The sequence below is a fragment of the Myripristis murdjan genome, chromosome 14 (genome assembly GCF_902150065.1).
Source record: "Myripristis murdjan chromosome 14, fMyrMur1.1, whole genome shotgun sequence".
NCBI classification, from domain to species: Eukaryota; Metazoa; Chordata; class Actinopteri; order Holocentriformes; family Holocentridae; genus Myripristis; species Myripristis murdjan.
In genome coordinates, this window is record NC_043993.1 from 35,563,595 (window position 1) to 35,590,048 (window position 26,454).

The 26,454-nt window shown below is 43.5% G+C and overlaps 1 protein-coding gene across 1 annotated transcript in view; it reads right to left on the bottom strand.

Moving 5' to 3' along the window:
- Positions 1-7,281: 7,281 nt before the first annotated feature.
- ppm1e (protein phosphatase, Mg2+/Mn2+ dependent, 1E) overlaps positions 7,282-26,454 on the bottom strand; it is a 62,667-nt gene continuing 43,494 nt past the window's right edge. The window contains exons 3-7 of the mRNA XM_030068976.1: positions 23,047-23,246; positions 19,766-19,954; positions 18,549-18,692; positions 17,216-17,309; positions 7,282-12,748 (exon numbers count right to left, since the gene is read on the bottom strand). Of these exons, the coding sequence (XP_029924836.1) occupies positions 11,811-12,748; positions 17,216-17,309; positions 18,549-18,692; positions 19,766-19,954; positions 23,047-23,246 (1,565 nt within the window). The 3' untranslated portion in view covers positions 7,282-11,810. The remainder of the gene's footprint in view (positions 12,749-17,215; positions 17,310-18,548; positions 18,693-19,765; positions 19,955-23,046; positions 23,247-26,454) is intronic.

Consider the following 26,454-nt stretch of genomic DNA (forward strand, 5'->3'; position numbering starts at 1 on the left):
GGCAGGTTAGGCCAGAAACTGTTGGCAGCTGCTGCAAACGCTTTGAGCTTTACACCCTGATCATGCAGGAGCAGCCGGCTGGATGGTCCAGTTCCTCTGTCAGGAGTCTGGAGTCCGGCCCATTTAAAACCCTAAAAACAAACAATAAAATCTTAAAATCAGCCGGCGTTCCGTGATCACGCTTTCTTTTTCCACTCGGAAGACGGCGGTGGCGCCGTGGGCTTGAGGGTTCCTTCTTCATGGATTGAGGATGTTTACAGAGCCTTCAGATAAACTGTCTTGTTTGCAGAGCCTTAAGAAGCAGTCAGATGTTTGCTTTGAAGACGACGGGGAGGAAATCCTGCTGGGGTTCAGACCTGTCTCATAAAAACTCTTCATGAAGAGTTAACCTGATTGTTTCATTATAGTCCAGTCATTTTATGTAAAAACCTAGGACAAATTGCAAGAGAAGCAAACTCAACTGATTTTGTATCCTCAGTTTGTCCTGAGTGAGGAAAAAAAGTCCCACGGAATCCCATTGGTGGAAAGTTTGGAAAATCACCTCTATGTGACCATATAATACCTATCACACATTATCTGATTTGATATACGCTAATAAGGAATATAAGGAATAAATGCCAAAACAGATATTTAAATAGTGAATTAAAAGATTACTATATATACAGTAACCTTTTAATTCACTGTTTAAATATCTGTTTTGGCATTTATTCCTTATATTCCTTATTAGTGCATATCAAATCAGATAATGTGTGATATGCATGTGTAAACAGAATAATTCAAAGAACTTGTAATAGACTTTTTTTCTTGTCTTTGTGTGTGTAATCATCTTGTGAATTTTTATAGTGATATCTGAAAGTAAAATTTGGACCCCCTTTCCCCTGTGTGTTAAAAACAGTGTTTTTTGGTAATATGTGGTCATAAATAGGTGATTTTCAAAACTTTCCACCAATGGGATTCCTTGGGACTTTTCCCCCCTCACTCAGGACAAACTGAGGATCCAAAATCAGTTGAGTTTGCTTCTCTTGCAATTTGTCCTAGGTTGACCACAATTTTGGCCTAAAATTACTGGACTAATAGTTATAAAGAGGAAACAGGCTGTACAGTAGCCTAGTGCATGTAATTCAGTGAGACAGAGAGTTCTCAGGTAATTCTGGGTAATTTTCCGAACCTGGAGTCAGCCCCTTTCATGTGTTAGTGTGCAGTTTGAAGTCATCTCAGGACTTCTCGGCTCGGTCTTCAGATGTCTGTGGGATCAAAGAGCTGCTGCGTGATCCCACAGACATCCAGGGATCGAGCTGAGCGAAGAGGGAGGCGTTTTTTTAAGTTTGGTTCCAGGGGAGGCCCACGGTCTGCGGCTCTGAACGCCCACGTGGACGAGCCGCCGAGCAGACAGACAGACAGTCCCACCTGGCGTCAGGAGGGTGCGCTTGGTTCCCTCAGGGTGCGGGCTGGGAGTGGCGGGGTCATCGGGGTCCTGCCCTCAACATCTCACACACACACACACACTGATTCATTTGAGGAGTGGAGGAAGAGAAGGACAGAGCGAAGAGACGGCAGGGATACATGTTCTGTGTCGTGTCTTCAAACTGGATCCTTCATATTTCTGCTAATCTTTCCAAAATAAGCAGCCACATTTTAGAACGTTTCCATCATTTTTGTCATTTTAGATCCTTCCTCCAGCCGCTGGTTTCCATTCATCCCACTACGATATGAACATGAACTCTCAGAGCCTTCACACTTTCTTCACTCCAGTTTTCCATCAGCGGAATAAAGTCCTCCACATGAGTTTTCCTGAAAGCAGCAGCACTGTTGGCTTTTCAGGACCTGAAGTTGGGCGGGAGGACACAGTCTCTCCACCAGAAAATAGTCCCTGGGGAAACGTTTGCTTTACTCAGCCAATTATCAGTACTGTGGTGTATGAATGGTGATGATTTTGTTTGCTACAGAGGAAGAGCATTATGAGGTGGCTGTTTCAACCAAAATGCAGGGATTTTAATAATATTATGTGAAATCTTTATTTCCGTGCATGATTTGGAAAATGGTTTGTTGCACTGTAAAATGGGGGTAAACTGGTAAATGAGCCAAACATTTAAATCAGTGATATGGTCCTCTAATGATAAGCGCTGGCCTGCAGCTTTATTTCCCATGAAGGGAGGCTCCAGTCCGGCTCCTGCTGAAACTGCCTTCATCTTATTGTAATCCTCCTTTCACTGCCTGTGAATTTGATCATTTTTTGTGTCCAAACTGCTGGAATGGATGGAATAAAGCCAGATTATGTGTGGGTAAAAATGCTGAGTCTTTTTATAGACAGAGTGTGGAGGACTGCTTGCTTTTGTAAAGCTGTTTATGTAACAGCTGACAACTCAGTTTGAAAGTGCAGCGTCCTTCCAGCAGAGCACCGGCGCGCCGTGTGGAAGCTTCTCACAGCCACTTTGCTAAATGAACAAAAAGCTGCGTATGCAGGCCTTCTATTCACTGCTGCGGCTGGCAGGTCACCACTTGACCAGTCATGTGGCCTGAGTCCAGATCGAGAGCCGGCCTCGGCATGGAGGTCAGGGGAGGCTGTTTGTGCGTTTTCTCTAACGCAGATACCCCACTGGGCCTGCTGGTGGCGCTATAGGGGAGGTAACAGTTTCAGAAACACTGACAGATTTCATCATCTAGCAAATATGAATGTTGGAACTAAATGTAAAGTCAGTGCTGAAGTACTGGGATGACAAACTGGTGCCATGGAGGCAGCGGCACAAATTTCCCTTAGATATTGGGGGGGGCACATTTAGCGGGGGGTCAGAGGGTCAAGAGGGGTGCCAAAGTAAAAATGGTATGGTCCAAGTATAGGGGTGTAAGGCTTTTTTGGAAAACAATTACAGCGGTGGAAAAAAGTTTTCAGACACCCTTAAAATTTTACACAATCTCAAATATTATCATGAAATACTTGTGGAAAAATCTTTTTTGTGTTTCAAAAGGTGTGGCTGCATTAGGCAGATACAAACAAATACAAATTACATTTTTTTGTTTATTGTTTACCAGAAAAACTAACCAAACTAAATTCTTGACAGTATAATCTTTATCTTCAGGTGTGTTTCCTGCGTTCGGTTCCTTGTTTTAGCGATTTTTGTGTCTGAAGAACTTTCAAATGTGCTGCCTTTATATAGACACCAAGCTTGGCAACAAAAATTGTCTTTTAATAAAAAGAACGACCATCATCACTGGTACCAAAATGACCCAATACTCCAAATTTGCTATGTATTTTTATGGAACCAATCAATTTGAAGTTTTTAATGGCTTTTTTAGGATTTGTTTAGTATTTTGGCTGTGACTGTACTAAAAGAAATCGCACTTGAAGACCTAAGAGTGATTTGTTAATGCAATATTTCACAAATGCATGGGGCGTCCGAAAATTTTTTTCCACCACTGTATGAACGATTTTACAAGTGTTTTGCCACTCTGTATTGTTATATTACCTGTATTAGTGAGGGGTTTGTATCTCATGATATTTTGTGGGAGGGGACAAATTTATCTTTTATAAATATTGGGGGGGACTTGTACCCCTTGACCCCCCTAAATTTGCGCCCATGCATGGAGGGCAGGTTTGCAGGCTGCAGGTTTTCATTCCAACCAAAAACTCCACCAAGTGATTTCACTGATCACCTCGCCTTCAAGCAGAGAGGAGGAACCTATCAGTGAAGTCACCTGGTGAAGTTTTCAGGCGAAATGAAAACCTGCAGCCTCTCGGGCTCCATGGCACCAGTTTGACACCCCTGCTGAAGTAGTTTTTGACTTCTGATTAATGAAAAAAAAAAAAAAAAAGTCTGCAGGTGGCGCTAGAGGGAAGGTCATGGAGTCACGAAAATGAATGTGCAAAATTAACAAGTTGACCTGTTGGTGGCGCTAGAGGGAAGGTCACAGGTCCAGTCCAAGTGGTGATCCATGACGTTTTGTTTGGTTACAGGTGATCTGTGTGTGACGGAGCTCTGCAGTCTCTCGCTCCAGGCTGCTTCATGTTTTTGTTCATGATTTTTCACTCCAGTTGGGTTGAAAACCGTCAAACGTCCTGAAGGTGTGAAACAAGCTGGGAAGTCGTGTTGCTGGTTTTTGTCTTTTGTCGCCCTGGGCTCCGACTGCAGTGAGATGCATCATTTCTTACATCCTGTGTCGTGTCCGTGACGCTCCTTTCTTCTGCGAAACATCTTGAAGGAAATGTTGAGAAAGGAGGCGACGTCGAAGTACAGAGGAGGTGAACCGAGTGGAGCTTGACGGATTGACCGATATTTTCCCTCCAGATTACAGATGTTTTTCTCAACATGGATGCATTCAAACGGGACGCCAGCTGCACACGCCTGAGTCACAGGATTTGGTGAGCGAATGGTGAGCAATTTGTTGCTGGGATTGCCTGCCAGGCCAACTGGTGGATGACGCAAAGAGAAGGGCGGCCTCAAAGTTGGAATCCAGTTAAATTTATGAAGACGTGCACATTATCCTAGTTAACATTCACATTGTGCTGCTGTGGTTGCAAAGTGCCAAGATGCCTTTGAAGAAAGGTTAATAATAACCTTCTTTTTTCCCGACACTGTGTGACCCCCCCACCCTCCACCCCCACCTCCTGCAGGAGGTGAGCACGAGGCCGGAAGCGTCCTCTTCCTGTTACTGAAGCAACGGGAACAATCCTTAATATGGTGCCGTACGTTTTCCATTTCCAGGTCACAACGCCATCGAGGAGAGAGGCTGGGGGAGGCGATGCCATTTTTAGCAAATAGAGCACCCCCACCACACACACACACACACACACACACGGGGAGAAAAATCATTGGTTGAAAACACACGACGGCACGGGGCGCGAGCAGGAAACCACAGGCTCGTTCGTTTCAGTCGAAGACGATGGAGAAGGTGCCTCGGTACGCCGGCCAAACAGCTGCTTCTAGAAACTGGTTGATGAGCTAATAAATGGACCTGACGTGGTGATGAGTTCAGGGACGACCGTGACGAGTCCGTTTGGGGGGGAAAAAAGACAAAAAGACGTTCTTCTGTGAGAGAGACCGCGGCTGAGACGGCGTTCACAGCAGCGAGGGACTGCGAATGTCCGACAGCTGATCGGCTTCACTGGATAATATCCAATCACATTCATTCAAGTCAGTTTTGCAGTGACCTCGCTGGTTTGATGCCGGCCTCCCTCCACTACCCCGACGTCCTCCTGCTCATTTAAACATGCCGGCTCACGTTGGCTAGCTTTATTTTGCCTGCTGCTGCGTTTTGATTGTGTTGGTTCACTGTGCCGGGGGGTTACTGCTAAGAGTCCTGCCAAAAGAAAAGCCTGTCCACCAAATACAACTCTATTACCATTGTGAATAAATGGTGAATCCTTGATGCAAGTGGATCTGACTGAATTGCACTGTAAGGCACCTTCTTTGCATGGTCTCCAACCCTCGTCCTCCAACCAACTCTCCCTTTTCCACCAAAAAGAACCCGGTGCTGGTTCGGTGCTGGTGCTAGAGCCGGTGCTTAACTGGTTCCAACAAAGAACCGGTTTGCTTTTCCATCGGCCAAGAGCCAAGCGGAGCCACGTCCGACCCACGTCATGACGTAAGCGGAAAACGTGATCACGTGACTGTATGTGTTTGTGTGGGTGTGCGAGACGCTCGTTCAGAATCACAGTAACTAACATGGACGACCTCATCGTAGCGATGCAAATACTGCTCGTGTCTTTACAAGCCTACATTGCAATCCAGAGGTGAAAAACGCAATTAGAATGCGACCAGTTGATTTTTGTTTTAAAAATGGCGGTTCATAACATTTGCTGTTCCTGTTTGGGTCTGTAACCCCGCCCATCAATGACGTGGTGGGTCGTGTCATCGGTTCTTTGTCTGGCCCCTGTTTAGCCCCAGCTCGAAGTTGGTGCTTGCCTGGAACCGGTTCAGAACCGGTTTGGCCAGTGTTTGGGCGGTGGAAAAACAAAGAACCGGTGCTAAGTCAGGCACCGGCTCCGAACCAGCCCTGGAACCGCTTTGGTGGAAAAGGGGTATGTCTGGATTCTCAGCAATATGGCCCCAAGCCCTGATGCTAAAATACACAATTTCCCTTCCACATTACCTCCAGATGCTAACAGGAAGGCAACGTCATGCACACGGTTTCCAAAACAGTTGGTTGTGAAGTTTTTTCCTCGTCCATATCCGCATCATCATCTGTCAATCCATTTGTGACCAACCTACTTTTCCATATTGACAATTTGTTCCGTTTTTATCATTGGTGTCACATTTATTCTTGCATGTGTTCTTCTCAAAGTGTTAAAAAGGCGCCGTGCTGTCCGTGCACAGTTCACCACAGGATGTCTACAAAGCTAAAATAATGATCATCCTGGTGAACCGACGGAGCTGCAGCGATGCCAAGAGCAGGGAGGAAGCTGCGCTCTTGGTCGCTCTTTAGGACTGAACTGGAAAGAAAAGACGTCAGCCATAAACTTGGTCTAATCTTTATGTACATTATAATTAGTCACCAGTTAAGATACACATATTTACTGTAAATACTACAGGAACATAGACAATACAGGTACTGGACATTTTTTTACTGGTTTTTACCTAACCTGCATGTTGAGGAAGAGTCAGCTAGGGGTTTGTCTTCAAAGCCTGTGGAAGAAGACGAAGAGGACGGCTGGCATGGAGCGCTCAGTCCCCAACATCTCTGCCTGGGCTGAGCCATTCATCTGAGCCGTTGGCATGTGTTTGGACAGATTGTCTATGTAGGCAATCTTTTCAGATGTATGCAGAAGCTAAGACAACCTGTGCCTTTCACTGGCCCCGGTTATGGAAGAACATTTCCCATTCATTTTCTAAGACATTTTTAGAGATTCCAGACATTCCTAGTTTTACAGTTTGAACAGAGCCAACCCGATATAGCATGACTCATGAGTTTGTAGCAATACATTGACAACAAAGTGACAAATGTATGTATCCATACACATGGATGATTCTCAGGGTCTCTGGAACTCTACTGGAACACCGGAGCATCATCATTCCAGAAGATTTCCTGTCATTTGGTGTTTTGATGATGATGATGATGATGGTGGAGAGCACTGTCGCTCCAACGAGTCCCATCAGGACAGAACTGGTTCATCATTTCATCTCTCTCCATGTACTGGATCTTTTGGAAGAATGGAGCTCCATCCCTCCAGTGGAGCTCCAGGAGAACTGAAGCTCTCCTGGTGCCCCAACACCAAACTAAGCATTGGTTTTCCTTTAATTTGGCACCCATCTGTGTGTGAGTGTGTGTGTGTGTGTGTGTGTGTGTGTGTGTGTGTGTGCGTGCGTACGTATAGGTTCAAATCACTGACTGATGGGCTCCGTCTGTATATGGGATTACATAACCTGATGACTCATGGTAAGTGTACCCTACACTGCTAAAATTGTATTACTTCAAATCAAATCCCTATGGGAAAATGAATGGGAAATATTTTTTTCTGGAATCCAGCTTTTCAGTTCTCTGACCTTTTATGTTCTTTGACCCTTCAGGTGCGACCGACTTGACCGCTGGGATGGCGTCACTACTTTGTCGTGAAACAGCATCCCTCAGCGCAAACATGAGGACGTTAGTATATCTGACTTAGGAAGACAAACCCTCTTAGACAGCCTTTCCATGCAAGGTTCATTATTGCTTACAGAGAGAAAAAAAAAAGAATTATTTTGTGTATATAGACACACAGTACAAAGTCATGGAGGGCCTTACAGTGAGACAGTGATGAGGGAGAGCAGACCTGAACTTCTGTTTGCTTCCAATCTTCACGGTAGGGGAAAGTCCTGTTGACATGAGAAGATCATGCACATCAAGCAGTGCACGAGCGAGGGAGGAATAGCGGGGCTTTAAAGCTTACGTCGAGGATTTACCACAGGATAAAAGGGTAAGCTTTTGTTTTTATTGCTCATACAGTGACAACTTCTAGATATCTTCAAGTTATGTACACAATATACAGCTATTCTGGAGTCAAGTCCCTTTTCAGAGTTTGCAGTCCAGTGTTTTGGTGGCCCTGTATCCCCGTCACTCGTGCACTGCCGCTGCACATCTCTCCCTCCATGGCTGTGACTCATGAACAGGACGTTACAGTACAGTGCTGAGATTCATATCCATACAGAGGACTGAGTCAAACTCCTACTGTGAATTTACATCAGTGATTTAAGTTAAAAGACTACAACAGTGGTTTCCAACCATGCACCCCTGTGACTCAACAGCACACCTTCACCCAGCGAGGAGGAACCAGCCTGAGAACCGCTATGACTGGAACGAAGAGCTGCACACAACTGGTACGGTTTGACTGCCAACACTGATGATTAACACGTACACACATATTGGTTAGCTTTGACCACTTTTATGCCAAAGGAAAAAAAAAATATCAATATTCACTGTGTCCCCTGGAATTCTAGTCCTATCAGTGTCTGGAACAGCACGATCATGGGAAGCAAAATATCACCATCAAAAAGTGCACTAATGTAATGAATGAATGAAAACTGACAAGACTGAAGCTGCTGAGTAAAATCGTACCACCTCCATCACACCACTGGTGGGCTATGTGTTTCTATTCTTTATGAAAGGCCGGTATCAGCCTGTCGAGCTCTCCTACAGGCCATTTAGACCAAGAAGGAACTGGCTCTGTTTCGGTTCACAAATCCAGTTTTGAAGTGTTGGAGAAGTTCGACCAAAAATAAATTGGTTCAGAACCTGAAAAGTTAGAACCCAGCTCGAACCCAAAAATAGTAGGAGCTGAAGTGGGCATGTATTACTCTACAAGGAAAGATGGAGATGATGGAGAGATTGAAGGGCAGGCGATGGTCTGATGAGGAAACAAAACTACCGCTTTCAATTCTCAATTCAGGAAAACATGGAATACCAGAAAAAGTCAAATGGATCTAGAAATTGTGGCCAGCGATCGAGACACTGTGGTTCCACTCCAAACTGGTGCAAAAGTGGACCAGTTTGCTAGTTAACACCTGGGATCCAAGAATCCTGAACAGAGCCAGGTCAGGAACCAGAACTGTTCTGGTTGAAAAGAAAAAGAGGTACTACTGGGCCTTGATGGCGCCTGGTGGAAAACCACTGATTTACAACACTGACTAGAAATACACACCGTCAGCACACTCTCACTCAACTGCTCAAATAAATACTCATAATACACACACATCAACGCCTACGTGAACATGTTTAACTTGAAGAACATTTAGGAGATGAAGATATGTAGCTTTCTTGCTCTCAAAAAGAAGCAGGGAGCTCTAAAAAGCTGAGAGATAGGGTGGAGAAAATGGCGAGTGGAGAGGAAACGGGAGATGCAAGGGCCACTTTTATAGAAGATTGCAATGTTCATGAGTGGTTCAGAAAATGGCAGTTTGTGTGGTCCAGATTTCGAGACCAAAGCTAGGATGTAGAGAAAGGTTTCTAAGTGTAGAACATACTGCAGTTAAACGTGGAACACGAGGTAAAATAAGCTAGCTGAAATGCTTGATCTATCTTCTCTCAAGGTGTAACCACTGTCTCTGACTGTGGTGATCCTCACCTCCATGAGGGAATCCAGTGGCTTTAATTTGTTTGTATGTCTCACAGCTACATTCGTCACAGCTAGATGCTCTGTCAAGAAGAATCTTCCAGAAAACACCTCAACAATCCTACTTCACCAAGTCTCTTTGTACATTCTAGGACTTGAGATACATTCTGCTCCATCCGGTCTGATGTTTTTCATCAGTCAATCCACAGGGCCTCGGTGCATGGGTCAACATGCGACCGATGGCTAAGTGTCTGTAGGAGCAGTGGGCAAGACAGTGAAAGGAAAATATGGAAATGTCGCCAAGTTGAACATCTCACAAACCTCAAGTCCCTATCCTAATAGCCCCCAGGAAAGGACCGGAAATAAGACAAAAGTAAAAAGGGAGGTGATGGCACAGTGTGGTAGTTTGTCAGGGATGGCAGAACAATTCCTGTTGTCTGATGAATCGCCAGTTTCCCCAGTGCTCGTATCAAACCCTGTGGGTGTTTGGATGATGACTGCCTGGGCCAGGAGAGTGGAGGCACTAATTACAGAACCTGGTCATGGCTCGAATCCTTACGTCGGGAAGTTTACTGCATTAAACTGGGATGTGATAGTATTCATGTGTACAATTGCTCCAACAACAAATTAAGCTTATGGCTTCAGCTCACATTTATAATTGATAGATATATAGATACAGATATAGATAACAGATAGATAGATAGATAGATAGATAGATAGATAGACTTTGCTCAGGGAACCGCTCTCTTGTCACCAAAATGACCAAATCAGAGAGGCATGATATTCATTCACTGTGTACAATGGAAAGCTGCCTGATAGTGCTGGTCAAAAATAAAGCCTCTTTGTGACTGTCAGTATCCTTTATATGTAAATTATTTGTAAATCATTGTTTTGCCCATGTAACATAGGCAAGGCTACGCAAATCGAGATTCCTTAAAATTCTTTGCAGCACCAATTGTCTCGGATTGTGGTTGCATATAAGATCTTTTGAATGCAGACACTGAGACCGTGACAGAGTGTGTCCCTTCAGAATGGCCGCTATAATCGATCCAAGATGCAGAGAGGGTTTTCCATCCCAGAATCTGCATCAGGTCAGGGAGTGCTCCAATCATAAAGAGGCTTAAGGCCCAAGGGTGCCAGCCTTGGTGGATTAGTGTTACAGTTGAAAGTGTTTGGTAAAAGGGGGGCAGTTTGCTGTGCTGTGCTGTTTTGGAGTGTTCGTTAGGGCCTCAATTTGATTTGCATAAATTTGTCTGTGAATACGAAGAAATCTCTGCTCGCTTCACTCAAGCAACTGGGTGTAACAATACCCATAGTTCCCTGATCTTAGTGAATCTGGACCTTAAAGTGGCACAGAGTTAAATTACCAGAATGAATGCAAGTCTGACTTGTCCATGATAGTGACATCAACACGTCACTCTCTGTTTTTGGTGAGCTCTTCTCTTCTGAGCTCTGGAAATAGGCTTGAATAGCATATGGAAGGCACATGTTCTGCAGCTTTCAACTACCCTGGCCCGAGACATAATGCTAACACTTGATTTAACAGGGCACTTGCACATATCAAGCCTGCTGGAAAGTACCTCTGTTCAATGGATTTTCTGTAAACAAACTTAATACAGTAGGCATTACTGATAAGCTAGTCTAATCAACAATGTGGTCCAATAAAGACTATAAATAGAATAGAATTTCTACATAATATGCCTCACCTCAAAACCATTATCCCGCTAGTGTATCCCCATCTAGAATGCATATCACTCTACATGTTGCATTTATTCAGGTAAATGACTGCTAATCTTATAATCCTGTGTTAAGCGCTTTTATCTATTGACATAGAGTGGGGTGGATAATGGCTGTGTTCATCTTCTGTATGGGAGGGATCAGAACATCATGTGTCTGCCGTCAGTCCCAGAAACTAGGGGCAGGAATTGTTATGGCCTCCTCGATTAAATTCATTTACAGGGGAAGGAATGGAAAGGGCTTGAGGAAGCATGTCTGCTCTCAATCTGCGTGTGCAGGCCTGGCTTCCTTTTCACTGTTGATGCTTAACAATGGAGAGGAGGCCGGTTTGTGAATTGCCAACAGCACCAAAGAGCTGAGCTTGTGGGCCAGCTTACAACTGGAGACATTTCATCTTAGGAAAGACAGCACCATGCTTCCAACAGGGATTCATAAAGTCATGTCACAACTGCAGGAGCCACAGAGAAAGAACTGTCGTGGAGGGCAGAGGTGGGTGGCCGGGCTGAGGGTTGGGTAGCAGTGTTTTAAGGGTCGAAGGACATGGTGGTTATCTTCAGAAGGTCACATCATGGGCCAGGTGAGGCAGAGCCACCCCGGCCCTCTGGTTAGGGTAGCGCTGGGTGTAGGGTGTCGAGCGATCAGACAGCAGCAGGCCTGGCAGCTGCCTGCTTTTGCCCTGCCTCCTCCAGCCCCATCGATGACTCACGTGCGTCAGCCTTCGGCGTTGCCTCCTCGCCTGGCCCAACAGTGTGGTCGCCTGGGTCCACTGCATGTCCGTGGAGGTGTGGAGGCTGTTCTCCTGGCAGGCGGGGACGCAGGACCTGGGCCTCGGCAAGACCTCTTCTCGGTATGGGCGACAGCTTGTAAATAGGTCAGAGATGAGAACAGTGCTGGGCTGTGCAGAGGCTGGGATCAGAGAGATCCGGCCCTCCAGGGACGGCCCCAGCAGGCTGAGGCTGGTTCTGTCTGTGAACGAGTCCGTCCTCTCTTCATAGCCGAGGTCCGCCGGTGCCGAGCACTGCTGCAGAGGCCAGCCGCCACGACCTTTACCCCCAATATCTGCCGTGGTGCCTCCCTCACCGCCACCCCGCTCCATCTTCACCGCCTCCTCTTCTTCCTCCTCCTCCTCCTCTTCCTCCGCCTCCGCCGCCACCGCCTCCTCCTCAACCTCTTCCTCCACCACACCCTCCTCCTCCTCCTCCTCAGTGCTGGTGGGTTGTGGGCAGCGCGGGTCCCGAAGGAAAACCACTATGACTGTGATGTTATCGCTGGAGCCGGCATCTCGGGCCGAGGCCACCAGCTTGTGGGCCACCATGGTGGTATCTCCAGCGTTCTCCTGGAGGTGGTCGCTCACCACCCTCACCGCCTCATCGGGGTTCACTGTGTCCCAGAAGCCATCACAGGCCAGGATTAGATAGTCCTCTGAGCCGTCCAATGGGAAGATACTGTGGTCTGCATCACCACAGATGTAGGGCTTATGCTCCGAATCACCTGTCAACACAAATGACCGGATTAGTCTGTTGTCCAGTACCGTGTGAGGCAGTGTGTTTGGTGGTCCTGTGTTAGTGTGTTAGGGGTCAGTCGTCCAGTCCCTGTAAACCAATGATAGCACACGTAGCTTTGTAATTGTCTTGTCAAATATTGGTTCAGCTCATGTTAGCTTCATAAATGTCAGTCGTAGGGTCGTGGTCAGGGGTCGCCTCTAACTCCACCCATCTCTGGACCAGTCAGGTTCAGATTAAATGGACTGTTTTTCTATGGTGCTTTTCTAGTTTACTGACCACTCAAAGCGCTTTACAATGTTTGCCTCACATTCACACTTTCACACACTGATGGCAGAGGCTACCATGCAAGGTGCCTAGCTGTCCATCGGGAGCGGTTAGAGGTTCAGTGTCTTGCTCAAAGACACTTCGACACACTCTGAGGGGAGCTGGGGATCGAAGCAGGAACCCTCCAATTACTAGGGTTGGGAATCTCTGGCATGAGGCCGATTTGATACATATCTAGATACACGGGTTACGATTCGATTCAAAAACAATATATTTTTAATACAGAACGATTCGATACGATTTGATACGGTTTAAGAACGATACGATAGTTAACATTTGTTGATGTAGACGTGAATCAGAAAAGAAGCCAGTCCTATAAAATGACATTCTTACAGTATTTTCAAACATGTAAAAGAGCACATATCCCCAAGCATTGTTGCTTTATGGCACTGTCAAAAATAAACAACAACAAAATCCCATGTCAATGTATTTATTTTTAGACATGGACAAAAAAGACTTGCCGAATGAACATCATTTTGTTGGATGGGGTCAGAAAATAAAATGTATATACATATAAAAACAGAACATAAGACCTCAAAGTCTCGAAGTCTTGCAATATCCGATCCACAACTCTACAATCGATTCATCTAAGGATTGATTGCTGATCCATATCGACTGAGGAGTCTGCTGCCGACACAGCCGTATCTCTCACTTGTAAAAGCGGTTATCCGGTCATATCGGTTTATCGTTCCCAACCCTACCAATTACCAGACAACCTGTCTACCTCCTGAGCCACGCTGCCGCCACACTTTGAATAAATGCTGCAGAATGGTGAACTCCATCAGCATCAAGTTTTCCAACAGAAATCAGACTCGTTTTTTCCACCTCCTTTCTTAAATTTGCTATCTGCTGCCACAGCTGAGCCACCCGTCCTTGTGTGCGTCCTACTACCACGGCTGACTTTCCACATTTGCTTCCCTAAGTGAACCAGGGAGGGCAGACACCAGATGGGAATTCATGTGATTATGGAAGTCTGTTAAATTGATGAAATTAATAAATTTCCAATTAAGTTTCTAATAAAGTTCTGCTGCTGAATTTACATATGGAATTGATTGGTCGCATGATGACTTTATAATGCATTCGCTCTAATGATATTACTGGAGAGAATGAGTACATGTGTTTATTTATAATGCTTTATTGATTATAAATCTTATTTGATATTCGCTGATACTCATTAATTTGATATAGACGTTTCTGTTGATTGCACACCTGTGATGAATAAAACTGAGGGACTGCGATGCCTCTGACTCATCTCATCTGTCGAGCCATCTGACCGTGGCCTCCTGTTCACCATCGCTCTCGCGAGCCCCGTTCCAGAGCCGCATTTCAGTCGCCAGTCTCAGTTACGCCTGTCTGTCTCACTTTGACGTGAACCTCTCAAGATGGCAAAAAATATCTCGGTACATTGTTTATGCATTCTATTGCACATGTGGCGCCGGTTAAATGATTTACCAAGGAGCTCAGAGTTGCGTGTTGCATGTACATTTGATTTGGAAAGTGCTGGACACCCATGTGCTGAGGAAAACCTGAATTTATCTTCCGCATTTCCTGAAACTCTACACAATCTAAATGAGTGCTTTCTTGAACACAGTAAAGGTGAATAAGCAGATTTAGATTCTAACAGGTGTTGATGCAAACACAAACATTTCTTGGGTTTGATACTTTTTATATCAAGACTATTTTAAAAGCAAAATCATGGCTTGGAAATGAGCAACTAACAAATATGTTTATTTTATTTAGACGAGAGGGGAAGCAAACATGTTGTTGTTTTACTCTGAAATGTATTTACTCATACTTTGATTAATAGAAAGGGACGAAAAAGGTGGAGAAAATGGTTTGCACTTAATATTCATCCTCTCTCTCTCTCTCTCTCTCTCTCTCTCTCTCTCTCTGTCACTCACTCATGACATCAGCTATCCCCAAAGTGGCGCTATACCACTGCATGGTGCGTCCTCTCCTTAAAAGGAAGGATAAGAGGATAACTAACTGGTTAAGTCAGTCCCTGCTCCAACACACCCACTGGTAACATATTCATCTCCGAGGCCTCGTGTTCCCAGAAGGTCCAGGCGCGCTGCCCGTCTCACCGCGCTTTGCATCGCCAGTGCACACGGAGGCCGGGCCCAGGCTGCCGCCCTGGCTGCTTCATTCGCTCGCTCTTTCCCTGCCACTTCGTCTCTCTTTCAGTTTCTGCACTTTGTAATGCGACTACTGCAACTTTACACTATGACAACAAGTAATGCTGCTACTGCTTATAGTGATTCAGTTACTGAGACAATTACATTACCATTATTATTCCAACTACCAAGCGTGGGCGGTGTTTTAATTCAAAATATTTGAAATCTGTATTTTAATTACCGTTTTTCCCCAATTAATTGCCCGGGCGTTTAATATGCAAAATCAACTTGGACCCCGGGCGTTTAAAAGAACCAGGCGGCTCTTAGCTGCAGGCCTTTATTTATTTTTGCACAGACCTGCACCAGGCCATTATCGTGATGACAGTTACTGTCCAACATATTTACAGTCGGTCGATTTAAGATTACGGTACACCCTTTTTTTCTAACGTTAGCTAGCTCTCTTATTTTGACAGAAAACGGAAGTGTCGCACAGTTATTGTGCGGCTAACTGTTTACTTCTGCAAAAATAAGGTGAATAGCCTTATTTTGGGTTACCTCAATATAATGCAAATAATCGCTCCGGCGGTTATTCGGGTGGGCGTTTAATATGCAAAATGGGTGCAGACCCCAGGCGTTTAAAAGAACCAGGCGGCTATTTGCGGCCGGGCGATTAATTGGTGAAATACGGTACTTGCATTTTTTCATTTGTATTTGATCTGTCTGAAAACAAAACAACACAATTTGTAATATGTTACTTTTTGGAGTAGTTAAAATATTCAAAAAATACTTTTCAGCAGAGACCAAACTTGAGATCAAAAAGGTAGGATGGCTTGTTTTCATCTGAACATTGTCCCCATAACCACTGAATGATATGATGATACTCTGTCAGTACAAAGTGACTCATGTTATCATAATTAGCCGATGATCTCTGATTGTCGCCGCCTGATCTGGAAGTCCTGCTTGATCAGAACTGAGCGTGTGCGGCTCTCACCAGAGACGGGATGGAAGCAAGAGGTCTTTCTCGTCAGATACTTTCATTATTAACTCAGAACAACATTCTTTTTTTTTTTTTTTAAACATTTTTAAAAATCTACTGGGTACAATCTGATGAAGCTTGGGGTTTAAATTAGTTATTAATAAAGGTTTTAATATGAAATAGCCTTCTATGTGTATGAAAAGGCTTTGAATTAAATTTGCTGCGGCATTCAGTCTTCAGACTTTTCAGTGTTTGCTTTCCTTGTTAACAATGTCAAGTATTTATTATTATTATTTTTTTAAAACACTGCCTATTACTGGGTTTAGAAATAGAATTATGCCCACGGTAGCCACTGAGTAGTTAGGGTTAGCTGACTGGAAAAAGCTCTAAAGTTTCAGAAAGGATTTTCATTTAGAAAAGGAATTAAATGTTCCGTCGTGATACTTGGTGATATTTACGCTGCCTATGAGTTAATGTTGAATATGCACTACACCAAAATAACACCTGAATCATAAATGTATTAAATTATGTCAATCAGAACTAAAGATTGGTTTGGTTTAGTGGTAAATGTCAACATTTTTCTTATTGTCTTTATTAACTTACTATGTCATCATGGCCTTCATCGCCTACAGATAACTACCTTCCAAGCCAAGAAGAAGGTCTGTATCACAGATTTGTAAGTACACAATATCTTTTCAGTTAGCTTTCATTTTTTTCTCTTTCTTTCCTGCCTTTCTATTTTTAATTTTTATTTCAGTTAACTAAAATGTTTTTTCACACCTAGTTTTAGTTTTTGGTATTGTATGTGTAATCCCATTCACAACATAGTAACACAGTATTCTTGGTCTTTACAGCGAGAAGAGGATTGTTCACAAGTCCGAGTCCAGTCTGAAGTCTCTGTAGAGCCCAAGTCATGAAGAGTGAGGTCGTGTGTGACTCGAGTCCAAGTCGCAGACTCCGCCGCCCGTCGGTGAAAGTCTCCAGAAATCAAAGTGAGTGTGAATGATAAAGTGAGTGTCTCAGTGGGCGAGAGGTTTACCTATGGCTCTGGATACTGACAGGCTGCCGTTAACCCTCCATGTGCCGAACCAGATCACACAGCCGCCCAGAGCCTCGATCCTCTGCTTCTCGTCCTGCAGGCAGACACACAGCACCGGCGCTATTTCACACAGGGCCGACAGTAACCACATGATGAAGAGTAGAAGGAGGAAGATGATGATGGCGGTGATGGTGGCGAATGCCGCTTGTTATACAAAAAACACTCCAATTATTGGTCCCGGCTGATTGTCAGAGCCAATATTCAGAATTTTAAAATAAATCTGCAGTTTGATTTTCATGACGGCCAGAATGAAAACCACTCAGACTCTGCCTCGCCACCTGAAGGACAGAAATTTGCAATTTTTCAGGATATTTTTTTGGGGGGCAAAGTTTCTGGCAATGTTTTTCTTTGGGGGTTTACGCAATTTTTTTTTTTTTTTAACTAATAGAATAGTTCTATTTAAACATTTTTAATTCAAATCAGGGTTTTTGTCGGTGTAAATACCGTAACTTTTGACACTGCCCTGAACATCAGTCATTGGTGTCCTTGATTACTAGTTTTCATTATTTGCCCTGAAAAATCGATATCAGTCGACTCGTGATGAACAGTGCCATCACTTGTTAAAAAACTGCATGTAATTGTTGTGCACATCAATACAAGACACATTAGGAGAAAAAAAATCATTTCTTATTACTAGCATAACATTTTCTATGTTGGATATGGACACAAACGTGATTTTTCATTATTTTGATCCTGTAATTCAATTATCTTCTATATTCACTACAAACGCCAATTTTTCCGGTGGATTTTCCTGTTTCATTCTGAGTGTTGAGTAATAAACCGTAGAAGGTTATTTACACAGGGATTTTCTCTAACGAAATTTTCCAAACTTCTGTGGTGCATATGGTGAAAATCACTGATTTGTTGTGTCATTTTTCATGTAAAACACCCCATAAAACAGAGAAGACAGGAGACATCAAACCTCCTCTGTAGATTATCAGCTGTTTTTGTGAAGACGCAGCAAATCAGGAGTGCAAACCAACAACTTAACTTGAAAACAGCGTAATAACATAACAGCATTTTGAGTTGCACAATCAGTTTTATTGAGTTAACTGTGTGCTTGGTGAAATGGAGGCAACCAGTGGAAAAGCATAAATTAACTGTATATAGTTGTTTCCGGTTATTGTTTTATATATTTTATAACTACCAAACTGACAATTTCCATTTTGTAGGACCGTGCACTGCTTTATCTTAACATTATGCACCTTAACGGTTTGTTTGTGTGTGTGTGTGTGTGTGTGTGTGTGTGTGTGTGTGTGTGTGTGTGTGTTACCTCTCTGTCTGGTTTGTGTGGTTTCATCAGCTCCACAGCCTGTCCTCTCCTGACCAGCATGACCTGGGAGTCTCCCAGCCAGGCCACGTGCAGCGTCCTGCCCCGCAGGAACGTCACCACGCCCGTCGTTCCACAGCGCAGGTGCTAGAGCGCACGTACACACACACACACAAACACACACACAGTCATGTTTCCATCACTTCAGAAGACATTATATTGCCTTACATTAATTTCCTGAAGACTAAACCTTAACCCTAACCCCTACCTGCCTAACCCCAACCTAAGCCAATCAAAACCTTAATCTTCACCATTTCAAAATAAGATGACAATACTATATTAGACCCTAACCACAACCTGGTGCTAACCTTACACAAACTTAGTTATTTTCTTAAACTAGGCCAAAACCAGCCTTAATCCTAACCTTAACCTGACCCTAAGCCGAGCCTGGTGTCTGAGCCTGAGGGAGAGCAGCTCCTTCTGATTCGTTTCCATAATAATAATAAATTACTCCATCACTCCATCTTGCGACCCACACCAACATCTCACGATCCCCTGGAGGGTCCTGACCCCCAAGTTGAGAACCACTCCTTTAGAGGATGAGTTTGATCAACTTGAAAATGAAGCAGAGCCATCACCTGAACAGTGTAACTCGAGGTTTTGGTTGACATGTTGAGTGTAGATTTGTCTTGGGCAGTTCAAATTAACACTGAACAGATAAACATGCCTTTAATAAACTCAATGAGTAATGAGTTCTTGAGTTAATTATTTTAATAATAATAATAATAATAATAATAATAATAATTATTATTATTATTATTGTTATTACTCTTAAGATGTCAAATTGAACTCTCTTAATAATATTTCTCCACTTTCAAAGTAACTATGGGGCAAAATCTAAAAGATCAGGTAGAGACTTTTTTTTTTTTTTTTTAATTCATTTCATGAGCTGAGGTGAACTGACCTAATAATTAGGCAATCTACAAACTCAAGAGTGGTCCAACTTTTTGAACAAGGTTGCCATGCAGCTCCTAATATTATGGAACTAGACTACAGTGACTTTGATTCAACATTAATATGCAAATATGTTTACAACAGGAAGTGTAAAACCTCACTGCACTGGCGATCGACAGAAGGAGAAAAACAGCAAAGATTCTTTGCTGTTTTTTTGCCGATTGGCCCATTCAGAGCGATATTGATCAGTTTTGTTCTGTCATCACCTCCCGCGAGGCTTTCTTGACGAAGCGCTCGTCGGTGAGCTTGAAGGCGCGGCACAGGGCCTCTCCGGGGTCCTGGCTGAAGCTTTCCTGGTGAACCAAGTTGACGTGAAGCTGATTGGCGGCGTAGATGGCAGCGTCCACGCCGCCGTGCCCGTCAAACACGGCGAAGAAGGCCTGCTCCTCCTGGTCCTGAGGACACACACACACACACATCAGTCAGCAACAGAACATTTACTGCTCTGAGTGAGTGTGTGTGTGTGTGTGTGTGTGTGTGTGTGTGTGTGTGTGGGCCGGCTGTCCTTTTACCTGACTTGCTCTCAGCATCGGTTTAATCACGTCCTTGTGTCCGTGCACTAAAAGTAAAATCATAACTCCTCTCTAGGCGTGAAGTGTTTTAATTTACTGAATAACTTTCTTTCTTTATGCTTCTTTTCATTACAAAAATCTGTTCAGTTCACATTGAAAATATATCAAAAGGAACATTGTGCCCGTATTCAACCCAAACTCTTTCATTCTATTCATTCATTCATTTTAGCAATATTATTATTATTATTATAAGGGAGAAGATTTAAAGTGATTCTACATGTCATGATGTGTCATTTTTAAGCTGCTCTGACTCAGTTTTACAGCAGGTTCCTGTTCTGTTCTGTGTGTAAAAGACAAAATCCATTACTATCTATTACATTATTGATCTAATGAAGTATGTCTAATGTCTTATGTCTAGTGTTGCAAAGGGGTGGAAAGTTTCCGGTAAATTTCCCGGAAAGTTTCCGAAGATTCCCGTAGGAATTTTCACTCTGGAATATTGGAAATTTTCAGGAGATTTTTGCTTTCACTCTTTTTCCAATTTTTCAGAAAATTCCTGGGAATATTCAGCTCGGGAATTTTGGGAATTTTCGTTTTTTTTTTTTTTTTTTTTTTTCTTGTTATCCATTTGAATGAGGTGTTTAAACAGTTTCCATGGAAATTTAAGCTTGGGAAATTTGGAAATTTTCATTTTTGTTGTTGTTAAGGTGAATGGGGAAAAAAATAAACAATAATCAATAAAATGAATGTCAGCATCAATATCATCACTTTTTTTTAGTTGCTGAGGGGGACATTCAGTGCTGTGGAAAAGTATTTGCCCCGTTCCTGATTTCATATTTTTTTGCATATTTGTCACACTGAAATGTTTCAGATCATCAAACAAATTCTGATAATAGACAAAGATAACCCGGGGTAAATATAAAATACAGTTTTTAAATGATGATTTCATTTATTAAGGGAAAAAGGCTATCAAAACCTACCTGGCCCTATGTGAAAAAGTAATGCACCAGCAAGTCCACCTCTGAACGGCTTAAAAAAAAAACAAAAAACAAAAAAAAAAAATGAAGGTTTTGGAGTGGCCTGGTCAAAGTCCAGACTTAAATCCAATTGAGATACTGTGGCATGACCTTAAACAGGCCTTTCATGCTCGAAAACCCTCCAGTTTGGCTGAATTAAAATATTTATGTAAAAAGGAGTGGGCCAAAATTCCTCCACAGCGATGTAAAAGACTCATTGCCAGTTATGAAAATTCCCGAAAATTCCCTGGAAATTCATTATAATGTAACATGTCTGCATGCATATCTGCTTATAACAAACCAAAATGTTTATTATGTATACATGTGTATGACCGGGTGAATGCAGTGAATATAAATTCCCAAAAATTCCCTGAAAATTCCCATTTATTCCCCGTGCAACTGATCCAGTGATGCATTCCTGACTTGTGTTGTGTCTTGGACGTATGAGGCAGGAAGAGTTGGAACAGAGTTATGATTTTTAATCTGACATTTCGGGGCATTAGAAAGTGAGAGTGCAGTGCGGCGCTGAATCCTGAGCTTTTAGAGGCTGGCTGCTGAACGCGGCTTTTTATTCAGCAGAGACGTGTATTTCATCTGACCAGGATGTGTCTCGTCCTCTGTCTTTTGCCCCTTTTCCACTAGTACCTACTCAGCTCGACTCAGCTCGACTCGGCTCGACTCTACTCGGTTTAAGAGCTTTTCCATTAGGTCGTAGTACCTGCTAGCAGGTCCCATTTTAGCACCTACTCAGCCGGGGTTCCAAGCGAGCTGAGTCGAGCTGAGTCGAGCTGAAAATGTGACGTAAACGCCGTGCAGGCAACTGATTGGACAGGGAGTGACGAGAGCGACTCCCGCACGAAAACAAAACCCGACATTTAAAAAAAAAAAAAAAAAAAAAAAAAACGGCAACAGCGGCCGTGCGCATTGATCGTCAGTGAAGTTGTCAAAGTCGGAAAGTGGCAAGCAAACCGCGACCGCGGTCAAATAAAGACATGGAGACTTTTCTGAGCTTGGTGGCGGCCCAAAGAATCCAGAGGGAGCTGGACGGTGCGCCGGCGACTCCACCCACGGCGAGGTGCTACTCAACTGTAATGGAAAACCACCTAAACCGTGTCGAGGCGAGTAGAGTCGAGCCGAGTCGAGCTGAGTCGAGCCGAGTAGATACTAATGGAAAAGGGCCATTTGACTCGTCTCTGACTTGGAACCCAAAAATGAGCTGCAGTCATTAAGGATTTTACCCTTTATGGCCAAAATACACATGAAGGAGCCTCCATGTCATCTGGCCTTTGTCCTCTAATGAAGCCTGGCTGGAGGATACGCCGGTGTGGAAATAAAGATAACTGACCTATGACACAGACCTCTGGCCTGTCTCCACACCATCAGAAATGTGAAGAAATGGCAGAAAAATGAAATAAAGTGCTCACAGTTGTAAGTAGCCCAATCTGTCAAAAATTCTCAAAAAACTAGTAGTCTACATCTTTAAATCTTTAAATCTTAGCCAAGCATTCGTTCAGTGCTATGCTAAATGCTCATATTTAAAAGTTGGATATTAAAAGGATAATGCATGTGTTCATTAAAATGTTTTTTTGTATTGTCATCACTGAATGTGGAAATCTCCATCAAACTGTGAGAACTTGTTGGTTGTTTTCTCCAGACTCAAACAAGCGGCTCTGCTGAAGATCCCACATTAAAGATCGGTCGTTTAAGAAGCGAGTTTGCTTTTCTACCTGGAAGTTACTGTAAGCAAACATTACACTGCAGTCTACAGGGTTCTTCCTCCAGGGGTCATGAACGTGCACGGAAAATTTGAGAATAGTCAAAATGATGATTATAATAAAAGTTATAGGCTGCAGGATCTGTGGCAGCAGAGAGAGGCGACCTTTCGGCACCTCCTCTCAAAACACAACCTTCCCTCGTGTGTGTGTGTGTGTGTGTTTTTTCTGGATTGATTGCAGCTACCTGGATATTGAAGAGTGTGTTGAAGTCGGGGATGATGACGTGCTTGTCCTCCATCTTGCGCCTCATGTTCTTGATGGCATGGATGGAGGTTTCGTAGTACGGCTGTGGTCGGCGGCGGTAGGGCAGCTCCTTGAGCCAGAGGCAGCACGTCTCAAACAGTCTGTTGAACACCAGCCGGGCAAACTTGACCGAGTCCAGCTCTGACAGACACACACACACACACACACACACACACACCAAACTTCAATTCATCTTACTGCTTCCTCATTCTAAACAGGGCTGCCACCATAGGCCTAATGTAAAAGAGCTTGACTTTTCCATGACTTTACATAATCCAGTCAGATTGCCTGTTCAGGCGTGTTCCTCCTGCCGGCTGAACCACAGGAGTGTGTAACATTAACATCAGGGTTCAGCTGGAGCCCAGGCCCAGCCAATCCAGCACAAATGCAATTATCAGAAAAATAACAATTTGTCCTTGTATAGAATATATCCATTATTACAGATAAAGTCCACACCAGACGACACTGTTTATGGAAACTAATTTTACAGGCAGCCTCTCAGTTTTGTTTTCAAGTTTAAGTTTAAGAGTTGCACACTTCCCATGAGGTTAAATCCACGCTTAGAGAAATGATTCCAGATATTATCCTTTTCTTCAACGAGTTTAATTAGCCAATGTTTTAAAAATTATAATTTAAGTAGGGATGGTACTGATACGGATACTGGTATCGGGAAGTGTCAGATACAGCCTTATTTGGTCAGCGGCGAGTACGCCCGTTAATGCACCGATACTACCACCGATACCACCTCGTGATGCGGATGCACGCAGGGCACCGCCGCGCCGGGAAGCTATTGCTTCTGTAGGAGATCCCTTCACTGCAAAAAGTCAAAATACCAAGATTATTTGTCTTATTTCTAGTCAAAATATCTCATTACACTTAAAATAAGACATGATCAGCTCAGAAATTACTTGTCTTTCGACAATTTTCACCTGTTTCAAGTGAAAATCTACTTGAAACAAGTGAAAATTAGCTTGAAACAAGAAACAAATTTTGCCAATGGAACAAGCAAATTTTTACTTGTAAAATTTGCTTGTTCCATTGACAAAATTTCTGAGCTGATCATGTCTTATTTTAAGTGTAATGAGATATTTTGACTAGAAATAAGACATTTTTACTTGAAATAAGACAAATAATCTTGGTAAGATTTTGACTTTTTGCAGTGCTGAAAGGGAGCGCTTGTTTTCGGTGCAAAGTATAGTTATTGACAAAACCATGACAGAGGTGCGCCTTCTCAAGCGACCTTGAGCCACGTGAGGCCCCGCCGAGCGAGCTAAGGTGAGCGAGTTGCCGGGCCAAGCGTTGTGAAGCTGGATGCTGACCGGTGGCTTTTTTATTCAAACAAGATTTTGTCCTTATAAAAAGTATTTTTTCCAAAAAAGGGTCTTGAAAAAGAGGGGTCGTCTTAAAATCAGGGTCGTGGCATTCATCCTCTGTATGTTCTTTCATGTGTAACAAAGGGTTTAACCTGATGACAGCGACCATATCATGTAAGGTTGGTGGTGTAGGCTACAGCAGAAGCACGCTGGTATCGGATCGGTAACGGCGTTTAGGCAGAATTTAGTATCAGAATCGGATCAGCAAGGAAAAAATGGTATCATACCATCCCTACATTTAAGGTCTGGAAACTCAGATCCTCAAAGACGACCAGTTTTCCTCGGATTACATAAGATATTTTTGTTTAGTGTAGGTCTCAGTCTTGGTCCATTGTATTAAGTGACATTTTAATTTGAACAGAAGCTTATCAAGTTCATGTTGACAGATAGAGATACAGACTGATCTCAATATTCTTTCAGATGTCAAAACCCTTCCATTTACAGAGAGATCTCTTAGCAACCGCATATTCAATTTCTTCTTATTTTATCGATAGCAGGGATAAAGTTCGTATCACTCTGTTGCTTTTCATTCTTGGTAACTATAACACCTGAACAAGAGACCATTTGTTTTACCAGCAATTCCATTCAGTTCTGCTAATTCAACTTTCTTAGTGGGCTTCATCTTCAACCGAGACACCAGTGAAATTTATTCAATACCCTCGACTGCTTTTGAATCCTCATTTCTTTTGTGCAAATTCACTGTTGTGTCGTCTGCCAGCTGGCGAACCTGAGCTCCTTTTGCTCGAGCCAGTAAGCCTTGAAAAACCATCTCTTTTCATTTGCAGCGCCATAATCTGAGTAACAAGCTAAATTTTTAAAAAATGATTACAAATCAAATGAGAAATGCTTCCTGTGCTGCAGGGGTCCAGGTGGCTTGGTGAAGGTCAGGTGAATGCATTTTGGCCTGTGGGTGGCACTAGAGGACGGGACATGAAGCCACCAGAACTGAGAGGGCTCATCCTCAGGGTAGCATGAATTAGGTCTCGGTGATAAAACACTAATGACAGCTATTGTGATAGAAATTACGCTTAATATATATATATATAGATGTAATAAATCATTGATAGAAAGCACTGGCCACCTCACACACAGCACTGCTTGTGACTTTAACACCAACTGGAGCAGGGCAGTGATACCCTCGTTTGCATCTACACGGCTGCAAACCTCGACTGAAGAAGAAGAAGCAACATCACATCCATCTGCTAGTCAAGAGCAGAGCAAGTGGCCAGTCACTCCGGCAACAAGAAAAAAACAAAAAAAAACAAAAACAAAAACAAAAAAGAGAGACTTAAGGACATCACTCACTCACTTGTTCTTTGGCAGGCATCTCGTGTTTTCAGCTCTGGCATGAACGTCCTGTCTAAACCTCCAAATCTGCAATCTACCCACGAGATTTGGAGATATCAAATTTGACATTTTTGGCCTGAGGGCGGTGCTACAGAATAAGTGGCCGTCGTTATGCCCCACCAACTGCAGGGTGAAAACACACACATCATACAGAAACCAGCCTGGGTGAGGCGACCAACACCTTGTGGGAGCTCGGGCCCCCGGAGGCCCCGCTGCAGGATCCACGGCGGCTCCCCAGGGTGCCGCGGTGTCGGGTGGCAGAAGTCGGCCAGGTGGAGAAATCCCACTTGAGGAATGTCTTTTTTCCTCAAGTAATTTCCCATGTGACGACTGTGCCTCTTTGATTGTGTTTTGAGCCATCTGCTTCCAGGTGCAGAGCGAGAAATCCTCAAAGTGCCTCTGCTCAGACGCCACCCTGAGATCCTCCTGATTTTCACTCTCTGACACACACACACACACACACACACACACACACACACACACACACACACACTGTGCGTCCATGTGCCGTAAGTCCTAGGGCTGACCCTGCAGCTGGAGCATTAGTCTGTCCTGTTTTTTTTTTTCAGACTTTCAAAAGATTTAAAGTGAATGTTCACTCTAAAATGCAACTTTGAAAAACATTCGGC